Raw genomic sequence first — 13052 nt, forward strand, 5'->3', positions numbered from 1 at the left:
AGGATCGCAGGTTCACAACCAGCCTCAGCAATTTAGTGTGGCCCTGTTTCAAAATAAAAAAATAAAATGGAGCTGGAGATGTGGCTCAGGGGTAGAATGCCCCTGGGCTGAATCTCCAGTACCTCAAAAATAAATAAAGAATAAAACATAAAAATAGGAGCTGGGACAGGAGGATTGTAGTTCATGGCCAGCCAAAGCTACTTAGGCCCTTTGCAACTCAGTAAATCGCAGTAAATAAAATAATACTGCAAATAAAATAAAATAGGCCTGGGGTGTAGCTCAGAGGTAGTGTGCCCCTGGGTTCAATCCCCAGTGCCCCACATCCACAGAGTCTTGCTAGTTGCTCAGGTGATGCTGGACTTGTGATCCTCCTTCCTCAGCTCTACTAGTAGACGGGATTGCAAGTGTACACCACTGTGACTGGCTAAGAATCCTATATTCATGAGGTGCGCTTCTCAAAGTGGGATTGCTGAGACAGATCCTGTGTTCAGCATTCTGGCTGTTGCTGTGTATTGGTAGGTTTCAGCTTTGTTTCAAGGAGGGAAGGAACCTGCCTCTTTAGAGAGATAAGACACAATGACTTGCTGTGGGAAATGATCCCTGCAAAGGCAACTGCATTTGAGCAAAAAAAAAAAAAAAAAAAAAAAAAAAAAAAAAAATCCTCAAAATTTTAAGAATAAACTGGGTTTGGTGGTTCATGCTTGTAATATCAGCATTTGGGAGGCCTAGACAGGAGAATCATGGTTCATGGACAGCCTCAGCTACTTAGTGAGACCCTGTTTCAAAATAAAGAATAAAAAAATAGGGCTGGGGGTGTAGCTTGGAGGTAGAATGCTCCTGGGTTCCATCCCCAGTATTGGGTAAAAACAAAATTTAAGCATAGCCGAGCGTGGTGGTACATGCTTTATTCCCAGTACTTGAGAGGCTGAGGCAGGAGGATCAGAGGTTCAAAGCCAGCCTTGGGAACTTAAGTGAGGCTCTCAGCAATCCAGTGACACTCTGTTTTCAAATAAATAAAGTGTAGCTTGGAGATAGAAGCCCTCTGGGTTTCACCCCTTGTGCAAAAAAAAAAAAAAAAAAAAAAAAAAGAATAAATATGCTTCATGGGAATGGATTCTTATGGTGTTGAAGGTTTATATTGGTAGTATGAGTTCAGAGTTGGGATTAAGTGTCTAACCTTTTTCCCCTAGATGAAGCAGATGATGATGATGATCCAGAATATAATTTTCTAGAAGATCTCGATGAACCAGACACAGAGGATTTCCGTACTGACCGGGCGGTGCGGATCACCAGTGAGTGCTGTTTATAGGAGTCCTGCTCCTGTCTCCATTCTGTCTACCTTTGGAGATTTTTTGGAGTAAAATTTGCAGCCTTTTCAGGTTAAGGCATTCAACTTTCCTGTATTCTTTTAGGAATATATTCAGAAAGCTGTGAGTTATTTATTAATACCTCTTGGAGTCACGTGTTGTGTTCTTACTACTAGGTAAGGCTTAGACTTGGAATACCAAGATGAATTAGGACATGGTCTCTGCCCTGTGGGAGGTGAGCCTTAAAAGGGAGAACAAACAGGAAGAGGTATAATCCAAAGTAATAGATGCTAAACAGGTGTGTGTATGGTAAATGAAGCTAGGCATGGTGGCACACACTTGTAATCCCTGTGCTTGGGAGGCTGAGACAGGAGGATTGCACAGGCTTGGAGCTAGATTCAGCTACTTAGTGAGGCTCTCAGTAATTTAGTGAGACCCTGTTTCCAAATAAAGTATAAAAATAGGTCTGGGAGTGTAGCCCGGAGATAGAAGGGTTCCATCCCCAGTACCACCAAAAAATAAAAAATAAAAAATAAATAAAAGAAAGAAAGTAGAGCTAGGTTTATATCTCAAAGATAGAATGCCCCTGGGTTCAAACCTCAGGTTCTCCACCAAGAATATTTGCATATGTGTGAGATATCTTGGGGACGGGACCCAAGTCTAAATAATAAATTGGTTTATGTTTCATATATTCCTTACGCACATACTGAAGGCAATTTTATTTTTTTTATGGTACCAGAGGTTGAACCTAGGGGCATTCTACCTCTGAGCTACATCTTTTTAAAAATTTATTTTTATTTTTTTAGGGTGTGGGAATGGAACCCTGAGGCATTTGACCTCCAAAGCTACACCCCTAGCCCCATATTTTCTTTTATTATTATTATTATTATTATTATTATTATTATTAATTATTATTATTAACTTATTTATTTTTTGGTGGTACTGGGGTTCCTGGAAACCCTTCTACCTCTGGGCTACACTCCCAGACCTATTTTATACTTTTTATTTGGAAACAGGGTCTCCTAAGCCAGCGCGCGCGGCTGGCTTCGAACCTGCGCGATCCTCCTGTCTCTGCCTCCCAAGCGCGGGGATTACAAGTGTGCGCCACCACGCCCGGCAGTATTTTCATTTTTTGAAACAGGGTCTCACTGAGTTGCAAAGGGCTTTGCTAAGTAGCTGAGGCTGTCCACGAACTGCCATCCTCTGGTCTCTGCCTCTCGAATGCTGGGGTTACAAGAGTATGCCACCATGCTCGGCCTTGTCTGAAATTTTTTTTCCTTATGGTACTGGGGACTATACCCAAGGGCATTCTACCTCAGAGGTACACCCCACCCCTATTTTTTTTTTTATTATTATTCTTTATTTCAAATAGGGTTTTAATAAGTTACGGAGGGCCTTACTAAGTACCTCAGGCTGGCCATTAACCTATGATCCTTCTGTCTCAGCCTTTCAAGTACTGGGATTACAATCATGTGCCACCATGCTTAGCTTGAATGGCATGTTTTAAAAGAGGTGTAAGTTATATTAGAAAGATCTTCTTTGGGCCTGGTGTGGTGGCTCACACTTGTAATCCCAGTACTTGGAAGGCTGAGACAGAAGGATTGCAGGTTCATGGCCAGTTTCAATTTCTTTTTTTTTTTTTTTTTTATGTGGGTCTGGAGATAGAACCCAGGGGCATTTGACCTCCAAGCTACACTCCCGCCCTAATTTTTATTCTTAATTTTGAAACAGGGTCTCACTAAGTTGCGGAGGGCCTCACTAAGTAGCTGAGGCTGTCTGCGAACCTCCAGTTGCAGCCTCTCAAATACTGGGATTACAAATGTGCACCACTACACCCAGCTCAGTTTCAATTTTTTAGTGAGACTCTTACCAACTTTTCGAGACCCTGTTTCAAGTCAGATGTGAAAATGGCTAGGGATGTAGCTCAGAGGTAGAATGTCCCTGGGTAGCCCCAAGTGCTGGGGTTATAGGCATGCCCTACCCCATAGCTGGCTAGTAGAGCCTTTTTTTTTTTTCTTTCTTCAGTATCAGAGATTGAATCCTGCTATTTTCCTGTCTCAGTCTTTCTACCTCCCAGCTACACCCCAACCCTATTTTTAATTCTTTATTTTGAAACAGGATCTCATTGAGTTGCAAAGAGCCTTACGAAGTAGCTGAGACTGGCTGCAAACCTCAGTCCTCCTGTCTCAGCCTCCCGGATTCTGGGATTACAAGTGTGTGTCACCACGCCCAGCTTAGTAGATGCTTTTTTATTGAACGGATTTAAATGAAAGATAGATACGAGGAATTTTTTTCAGATGCCTTTTTGCAGATAGTAAATATTGTGTTTGTTTTTTCTTATTGTAGAATAAAAATAATTTCTATCAGCAACATGCTTTCTTTTTGCTTCTTCACAGAAAAGGAAGTGAATGAATTGATGGAAGAACTTTTTGAAACAGTGAGTTACTAATTGTGTGTGTGTGTGTGTGTGTGTGTGTGTGTGCGCGCGTGTGTGCGTGCATACCTATACCCAAATGTATCATGCTGGGGATTAAACCTGGGGCATTCTGCCTCAGAGCTACACCCTAGAGTGAAACCTATTTGGAGACCTATTTGTTATTTGTTATTTTGGGTCTTAGTAAGCTGCGGAGAGCCTTGCTAAATAGTTGAGGCTGGGTTTATATCTGTGATCCTCTTGCCTCAGCCTCCCAGGTACTGTGATCGTTGGTGTCTGCCCCATGTCCGGCTGAGTACCGATAGCTAAGTGAGAACATGGGGTGGAGAAAGTAGCTTTTCTCTTCTTTTGGTACTGGGGATTGAACTCAGGGGAATTCTTCCTCTGAGCTACACCCCTAGCCCTGTTTATTTTTTTGAAACAGAGTCTTGCTAGGTTGATGAGAGTCTCACTCCTTGCTGAGGTTGTTCTTGAACCTGCCATCCTCCTGTCTCAGCCTCCTAAGTACTGGGATTACAAGCGTGTGCCACCACGCCAAGCTCTAAATTTGATTTTGAATGACGTTTCTGTGTAAGAGATTGATTGTTCAGAGTTACCCATGCTCTGTCCTTACTCTTACAACGTTTTGAGTTGGCTACTTGAAAGAGTTTTCCTTGGCATAATTGTCATCCAAGTGTGGGATTAGGGGAGTCCTAATGTATCTTTTTTTTGCAGTACTGGGGATGGAACCCAGGTACATTCTCCCTCTGAGCTAAATCCCCAGCCCTATGTTTTATTCTTTATTTTGAAACAGGGTTTCACTGAGTTGCAAGGGCCTCACTAAGTAGTAGCTGAGGCTGGCTGCAAACCGTGATCCTCCTGTCTCAGCCTCTCAAATGCTGGGATTACAAGCCTGCGCCACCACGCCCGGCAGGTCTAATGTGAACTCTTTGTGGGTACCAGCATGATGAAGGTCCTGTAATCTATAACTTTCACTACATGTGTCACTGTTGGAGTGACTCAGGTAGCCCCATTCCCCAGGTAAACTTCTTTTCTGTGCTCATAGTTCCAAGATGAGATGGGGTTCTCCAACATGGAAGACGACGGCCCAGAGGAGGAGGAACGTGTGCCTGAGTCTCGGCCCAACTTTAACACCCCTCAAGCCCTACGGTAGGTTTGACAAGACTTGAGCCTTAGTTTGGAGTAAAAGTCTATCTCTGAAAAGGTGCTTGGGAATTACAGCTAACCATTTCCCATTTTCACCTAGCTTGTGGTACTTTGATTAGGATGTCTTGTGGGGCGTTGGGTGTCAAGTAATCATCTCCTTGTTATGGGGCAGTGCAGCCGTAGGCCACGCTGCATCTGTTTGGGATGGGAGAGAAAACAGCAGCTGGCATCTAGAGCAGCTTCTCCAGGTGAGTGGTACTGGAGAGGCGTGTGGGCCTCAACACAGCCAGCCACAGAAACGTCTGTCCCTTTTGTTCTCCTCGTCCTGTATCATCTGGCAGATGTTACTGAAAGTGTATTGGTCACTTAGGCTTTGATTGAGCAATCCCTGAAGTACCTGCAGTGCTGTCTCGGGGTCCTGTGAAGTCGGAACCACCTGTAACAGACCTCCTCACATGTGGTTGGCCCTTCTCAGACCAGCCAGGCCGGGCTGTCACTGTGCTCCGCGTGTGTGATAGATGTGAGTCGGCCTTGGAAGCGCTCGGCCCTAGGCAGTCACAGCGTGCAGTCACTCAGTGCACGGCTGGAGCTCAGGATCTAGCCGTGCCATGGGTGGAACCCAGCAGCGAAGCTAATGGGATCGCGGCCTCTCCCTAGTCCTGTGTTGCAACTTCACGGCATTACCTACATAGAGAGCCTGGGCTTCCTCTGAAAGCCAGGCTTCAGGGACCCTGCATCCTAGCGAAGTTACTAATCAGTGTGTAAAACTCGAAAATACCAGTCATATTCCATTGTAAAAATGCTGCAGTGCGGCCGGGTGTGGTGGCTCACGCTTGTAATCCCCGCGCTTGGGAGGTGGAGACAGGAGGATCGCGCAGGTTTGAAGCCAGCCGTGCTGGCGTAAGAGACCCTGTTTCAAAAATATAAAATAGGTCTGGGAGTGTAGCCCGGAGGTGGAAGGGCTTCCAGGAACCCCAGTACCACCAAAAAAAAAAAAAAAAAAGCTGCAGTGCAAATACAGCAAATATCTCAAGACGAGTCACTATTTGACCCACTATTTCAAGGTGGAATCCTAGGGCATTCTACCTCTGAGCTATACTCCAAGCCCTATTTTATTATTTTTTTTACTTTTATTTTTTGTGGTACTGGGGATTGAACCCAGGGGCATTCCAATTTACACCCCTCAAGCCTTACTTTTGAAAATAGGTACTCATTAAGTTGCTGAGGGCCTCACTAAGTATCTGAGACTGGCTGCAAACCTACAATTTCCCTGTCTCCGCCTCCCAAGTGCTGTGATTACACATGCGTGCCACCACCCTGGCTTAATTTTTATTTTGAAATAGTTTCACTAAGTTGCAGAGGGCCTCAGTAAGTTAATGAGTCTGGCTTTGAACCTGCAATCCTCCTGTCTCAATCTCCCGAGTACTGGGATTTGATCCGTGAACATATTTCTATTCCATTAATGAGTTCTGTGTATGACTTTTTAAAATTTGAGAATGATAAAGCTAATTTAAAGTTTCCGTTAGAATTCAGATACCTTCTGATATTCAGTGTAGTGCTTGGGCTGCTGCTGCTTCTCTTTCTGTTGCAAATGCAAATGTGGTTAAATTTTTTACTGGATAAAACATCCGAGGTACTGGGCATGGTGTGCATGCCTGTAATCCCAGTACTCCTTGGGAGGTCAAGTCAGGAGGATTACAGGTTTGAGGACAGCTTCAGCAAGTAGTGAAATTCAACCCTGTTGAAAAAAAAAAAAAATAGGGCTAGGGGCACATCTTTTTTTTTTTTTGCGAGTCTGGGGACGGAACCCAGGGGCATTCGACCTCCAAACTACACCTCCAGCCCTAGTTTTTATTTTTTATTTTGAAACAGGCTCTCACCGAGTTGCAGAGGGCCTCACTAAGTGCTGAGGCTGTCCACGAATCGCGATCTTGCCGTCTCAGCCTCCCGAATGCTGGGATCACAACGTGCGCCACCGCGCCCGGCTTAGGGGCACATCTTGAAGGTAGAATGCCCCTGGGTTTAGTCCTCAGCACCTCCCAATACTACATAATATATATGTAAATTTTAACTATCGGTACAATACAGGGGACTCCTGGAAATACAGTAACTGTAAACTTAGCTCCATCAGCTGGTCTCCTCCTGGTGGCACAGCATCAGCTGCGTTCTGTCACTCAAGTGTCTTGTTCTACCTTTACATCAGAACTAACATACTATGTATTTTGGTTATTTCATTTTATTTTATTTTTTTGGTACTAGGGGTGGAACCCAGGGGCCTTCTACCTCCGGGCTATACTCCCAGACCTATTTTATACTTTGTTTGGAAACAGGGTCTCACTAAGTTGCTGAGAGCCTCACTGAGTAGCTGAGGCTGGCTTTGAACCTGTGCGATCCTCCTGTCTCCGCCTCCCAAGCGCGGGGATTACAAGCACGTGCCACCACACCCGGCTCGTAAGATGGTATTTCTAAATAAATAAATAAAAGCCGGGCATGGTGGTGCACGCTTGTAATCCCTGCACTTGGGAGGCGGAGACAGGAGGATTGTGCAGGTTTGAAGCCAGCCTTGCTGGCTTAAGAGACCCTGTTTCCAAATAAAAAAGTATAAAAATGGTTCTGTGTGGTTAGCCCGGAGGTAGAAGGGTTTCCAGAAACCCCAGTACCACCAAATAAATAAATAATAAAAATAAATAAGTACATAAGTAAAATAGGGCTGGGAGTTTAGCTCCGAGGTGGAATGCCCCTGGGTTCAATCCCCAGCACCACATAATATATAAAGAGTTTGTCAGGGATTTAGGAATTAGTGGTAAGTGGACATTTTTCAGACTCTTTTTAGCGTACCATTTTAAGAAATGAGATGCGTTATGGACCAAAGGAAATGTTCAGATTCAGTTATCTCCCCATTGGGAATAGGTTTGAGGAGCCGCTGGCCAACTTGCTCAATGAGCAGCATCGGACAGTGAAGGAGCTGTTTGAACAGCTGAAGCTGAAGAAGTCCTCAGCCAAGCAGCAGCAGGAAGTGGAGAGGCTGAAGCCTCAGGGCGAGAAAGTTCATCAGACTCTGATTCTGGACCCTGCACAGCGGAGGCGCCTCCAGCAGCAGATGCAGCAGGTGGGACTCTTCTTGACGATGTTAGTTATCTCGTACCGAAGCCAGAAACGAGGAGCTTCGTGTTAGCAGAGCGGCTGCCTTCCTGCCTGTTGAGCCACGGGCTGGAGCGTCTTCACGTCTCTTAGGCGCTTGCGAGAGCACCATGCTCATGCCCCTGGCTCAGGCAGGAAGGCTCGTGAGGACCCTGTGAGGAACAGAACTGCAGGCTTCTGCCGTCGTCAGTCTGTTCTGAAACTTACAGCCTCCACTGCTCAGTGTGTTTCTTTTTCCCTCTTTCGAATATTAGTCCCTCTGGTTTGAGGTTAGATTTGGTCTGACTCTCTCAGTTTGCCCAAGGGCATAGATGTGAAAAATTCATGCCAAGTTCCTGTGTTTTCCTAACAGCCTTTCCAGGAGGAAAAAGGTGGTGAGACATTTGCAGCATCTTGATAAGATCTTGTGCTCCTGAAATTGCGGCATCGTAACATGTCGGTGTTTTGTTTTCTTTCCATCCCCAGCACGTTCAGCTGCTGACACAAATCCACCTTCTTGCGACTGCCAACCCCAACCTCAGTTCGGAGGCCAGCACCACCAAGATATTCCTTGTAAGGTTGCAAGTATTCCGAAATCTAAAGGCTTAAGTAGGAAATTAGCTTGGCAAGTCATTTCTCATATTGTTCACCAGTTACAATCTACATATATTCTTTTGAATGGTTTTTTTTTTTTTTTTTTTTTTTTGTGGTACTGGGGTTCCTGGAAGCCCTTCTACCTCCGGGCTACACTCCCAGACCTATTTTTACATTTTATTTGGAAACAGGGTCTCCTAAGCCAGCGCACGGCTGGCTTCGAACCTGCGCGATCCTCCTGTCTCTGCCTCCCAAGCGTGGGGATTACAAGTGTGCGCCACCACGCCCGGCTGAATGGTTTGCTAGGCTTACTTTGTCTAATGGCTTCTTTGCTTCCAGAACATAAGGCATTGATTCTCACAAAATAATAGAGTGTATCCTTATATTGTCCTGATTTTTTTTTTTTTTTTTTTGGAATATAAGGGATTAAATCCAGGTACATTCTACCTCTGAGCTATATCCCCAGTCCCATTTTTTTATTCTTGTTTTTTTTTTGGTGGTGCTGGGGATGGAACCCAGAGGCTTTCTACCTCCGGGCTATACTCCCAGCCCTATTTTATATTTTATTTGGAAACAGGGTCTCACTAAGTTGCTGAGAACCTCACTCAGTAGCTGAGGCTGGCTTTGAACCTGTGCGATCTTCTTGTCTCAGCCTCCCAAGCGCAGGGATTACAAGCATGCGCCACCACACCTGGTTCTATTTTTAATCTTTATTTTTAAACTTTGCAGAGAGTCTCAATAAGTAGCTGAGGCTGGCGCATACTTGTGATCCTCCTGTCTCAGCCTCACAAATACTGGATTACACGCATGTGCCACCACTCCTAGCCTGAAGTTTTTTTGGTACTTGGGATTGAACCCAGGGGCATTCTATGTCTGAGCTAACCCCCCAGCACTTTTTATTTTTTGTTTTGAAATAGGGTCTTGCTAGATTGTAGAACATCTCACTAAGTTGGCGAGGGTGGCATCAAACTTGTAATGCTACTGTCTCAGCATCCCAAGTACTGGAATTATAGGCGCGCAGTACTGTGTCTGGCCTGATTTTTTTTTTTTTTTTGGTGGTACTCGGTTCCTGGAAACCCTTCTACCTCCAGGCTACACTCCCAGACACCTATTTTTTATATTTTTATTTGGAAATAGGGTCTCTTAAGACAGCGAGGCTGTCTTTGAACTGGTGCGATCCTCCTGTCTCCGCCTCCCAAGCGCGGGGATTACAAGCGTTCGCCTCCATGCCCAGCCTGATATTTTTTTTATTGGGTTCTCCTTATCTTTGAATCCACTCTGACTTATTTATTTATTTATTTATTTATTTATTTTATTTATTTTTTGGTGGTACTGGGGGTGGAACTCAGAGGCTTTCTACCTCTGGGCTATACTCCCAGACCCATTTTATACTTTATTTGGGAACAGGGTCTCACTAAGTTGTTGAGAGCCTCATTAAGTAGCTGAGGCTGGCTTCAAACCTGTGCGATCCTCCTGTCTCATTTTCCCAGGTGCTGGGATTACAAGTGTGCACCACCACGCCCGGCACTCTGACTTATTTATATACTTAATTTTGGTGCTGCTATTTTTATAGATATTGAATTTACTGTACATTCATTAGGCTTAATATTAGTGGGGTTTTTTTTATTATTTTTGCAGTATTGGGGATTGAACCAAGGGGCATTCTACCTCCGATCTATATCCCCAGCCATTTTTTGTATTCTTTATTTTGAAATAGGGTCTTACTAAGTCACAGAAGGCCTCACTAAGTAGCTGAGGCTGGCCTCGAACCTGCCATACTCCTGTCCTAGCCTCTCAAGTACTGGGATTATAAGTGGTGCCAGTATGTCTGGTTAATAATAATAATAATAATAATAATAATAATAATAATAATTAGTTATTTTGGTGGCACTGGGGATTGAACCCAGGAATATTCTACCTCAGAGGTACATCTCTAGCCTTTTTCATTTTTTATTTTGAAACAGGGTCTTGCTAAATTGCTGTGACTGGCCATGACCTTTGATCTTCTTGTCTCAGCCTCCCATGTACTGGAGTTACAGGTGTGTGCCACTATTCCTAGCTCTATAATTAGTTTTGCTCATGATTTTTTTTTTTTTTTTTGAGGTACTAAGGATGGAATCCAGGGGCCTTCCACCTACTAACTAGACCCCCAGGCCTATATTATTTTGATTTGGAAACAGGTTCTTGATTAGTTGCAAAGACCCTTACTAAGTAGCTGAAAGCTCATAAGTTGCTTAGGTTGGCTTTGAACCTACAATACTCCTGTCTTAGCCTCCCAGGTACTGGGATTACAAGTGCGTACCACCACGTACAGCTTGTCATCATATTTTGAAGTCTTTTGGAGAGGGCTTTATTTACTTACTTATTTTTGTGGTACTGGGGGTTGAACCCAGGGGCATTCAACTTCTTTTTTTTAATATATATTTATTTTTATTGGTGCATTGTAGTCATACATCACAATGGATATACAAGCACACATCATCCAGTTAGCCTTTATCCAATACCCATCCCATTCCTCCCCCTCCCTCGATCCCATGCTTGATTGGTGATTAACTTTGATACATTTGTTTACGTACATTATGAGTTTTAAAGAGATTCCATCCTCCCACATCCCATTCCCTCTGATTGGTCACCTTAATTGCTCCTCTATAGGGCCCTTTCTTCAACTAGATCTCCTCCTATTACATATTTCTTCCTAGTTTTTGCATATTAGGGAAAACATCTTGTTTTTTATTTTCTGTGATATTTCTCTGTGTATGCCACATTGTAAGTTCTGATCCTACTCTTGACGGTCCCGGCACTGGCCTGATCACCCGGCAGATTCTGATGCCGGCCTCGCTGGTTCCAGCTCCGGCCTCACCCCTCGGCAGAATCCGATCCCAGCCTCGGAGGCCCCAGCCCCGGCCTTGCCTCACGGCAGGCTCGGGGCATTCAACTTCTGAGCTACACCTCCAGCCCTATTTTTTATTCTTTATTTACAAATAGGGTCTCACTAAGTTGTGGAGGACCTCATAAGTTGCTGTGAACCTGCGTTCCTTTTTCTCAGCCACCCAAGTCCTGAGATTACAAGTATGTGTCACCATTCCCAGTGGAGAGGGGCTTTTATATTTGAAATTTCAAACCCTATAAAAATTGCCCCTGAATTCCTAGATGATGATAATTTTTTCTGCCTCTTGGGTAGATCTCTTTGGAATCTGAGTAATGTTTGCTAATGCTCCAAGCTTCCTTTGGTGGGCAACAGAGTGTATTCACCTCTTACTGTGTTCAGAGGATCATGAGGAGCATTTTGTTGTGGGTACTATTGAGACTTTTAGAAATAATGGCCTTTAGCTCCTCGATCTCAGGATTTGGGAGGATCGAGGTTGAGGGCAGCCTCAGCTACTACTTAGTGAGGCCCTTTGTAACTCAGTGAGGCCCTGTTTTAAAATAAAGAATAAAACATATTCTGGGCGTGGTGGTGCATGCTTGTAATCCCAGCATTTGGGAGGTGGAGACTGGAAGATCACAATTCATGGACAGCTTCACACAAACACACACAGAAATAATGGCCCTCTCCAGGCATGGTGGCATATGCCTGTAATCCCAGTACTTGGGAGGCTGAGATGGGAGAATTGTAGGTCTAGGACAGCCTCAGCAGCATGAGACTGTCATCAACTTAGCAAGACCGTTTTTTCAGAACAGAAAATAAAAGGAGCTGGGGTGAAGCCTGACATGGTGATGTATGGTGTAATCTCAGTACTTGGGAGGTTGAGACAGGAGGATTGCAGGTTCCATAGAAGCTTCAGCAAGTGAGATACTGTTTCCAAATAAAAATAAAATAGGGCTAGGGATGTAACTTGGAGGTAGGTTTTTGTTTTGTTTTGTTTTTTGGTGGTATTGGGGGGGAACCCATGGGTTTCTCTACTTCCGGGCTGTACTCCCAGATTTATATTTTATTTGGAAATAGGATCTCACTATGTAGCTGAGGCTGGCTTCAAACCTGTGCGATCCTCCTTTCTCAGCCTCCCAAGCGCTGGGATTACAAGCTTGTCCACCACGCCCGGCTAATGGCCCTCATTAATTGGACTTTGTGAACTAGACCACCCGTTGATGAGGCTGATGAATACTGAGCCTGAGAATGAAATGAGAGCCAATGAATGTGTCACCAGTTCCTGAATATCTCAGGACCTGTTAATGACATAATATTAAATGTGAAAGGTTTTATAGTTCTTAGCTGTTTTTTTTTTTTTTTTTTTGTGGTACTGGGGTTCCTGGAAGCCCTTCTACTTCTGGGCTACACTCCCAGACCTATTTTATATTTTTTATTTGGAAACAGGGTCTCTTAAGCCAGCAAGGCTGGCTTTGAACCAGCGCGATCCTCCTGTCTCCACCTCCCAAGCGTGGGAATTACAAGCGTGCGCCACCACGCCCGGCTACAGTTCTTAGCTGTTTTTATCCTGTAGTAGAGTCTG

The 13052-nt window shown here is 44.4% G+C and overlaps 1 protein-coding gene across 3 annotated transcripts in view; it reads left to right on the forward strand.

Moving 5' to 3' along the window:
- LOC308259806 (GON-4-like protein) overlaps positions 1-13052 on the forward strand; it is a gene marked incomplete at both ends in the record, with an annotated part of 62436 nt that overhangs the window by 23530 nt on the left and 25854 nt on the right. For all 3 annotated transcript variants that reach the window (XM_080691072.1, XM_080691073.1, XM_080691074.1), the window contains 5 exons: positions 1191-1292; positions 3704-3744; positions 4787-4890; positions 7798-7996; positions 8494-8580. In XM_080691072.1, the coding sequence (XP_080547198.1) occupies positions 1191-1292; positions 3704-3744; positions 4787-4890; positions 7798-7996; positions 8494-8580 (533 nt within the window). The remainder of the gene's footprint in view (positions 1-1190; positions 1293-3703; positions 3745-4786; positions 4891-7797; positions 7997-8493; positions 8581-13052) is intronic.

The sequence above is a fragment of the Muscardinus avellanarius genome (assembly GCF_963383645.1).
Source record: "Muscardinus avellanarius genome assembly, chromosome: 3".
In the NCBI taxonomy this organism is placed as follows: Eukaryota; Metazoa; Chordata; class Mammalia; order Rodentia; family Gliridae; genus Muscardinus; species Muscardinus avellanarius.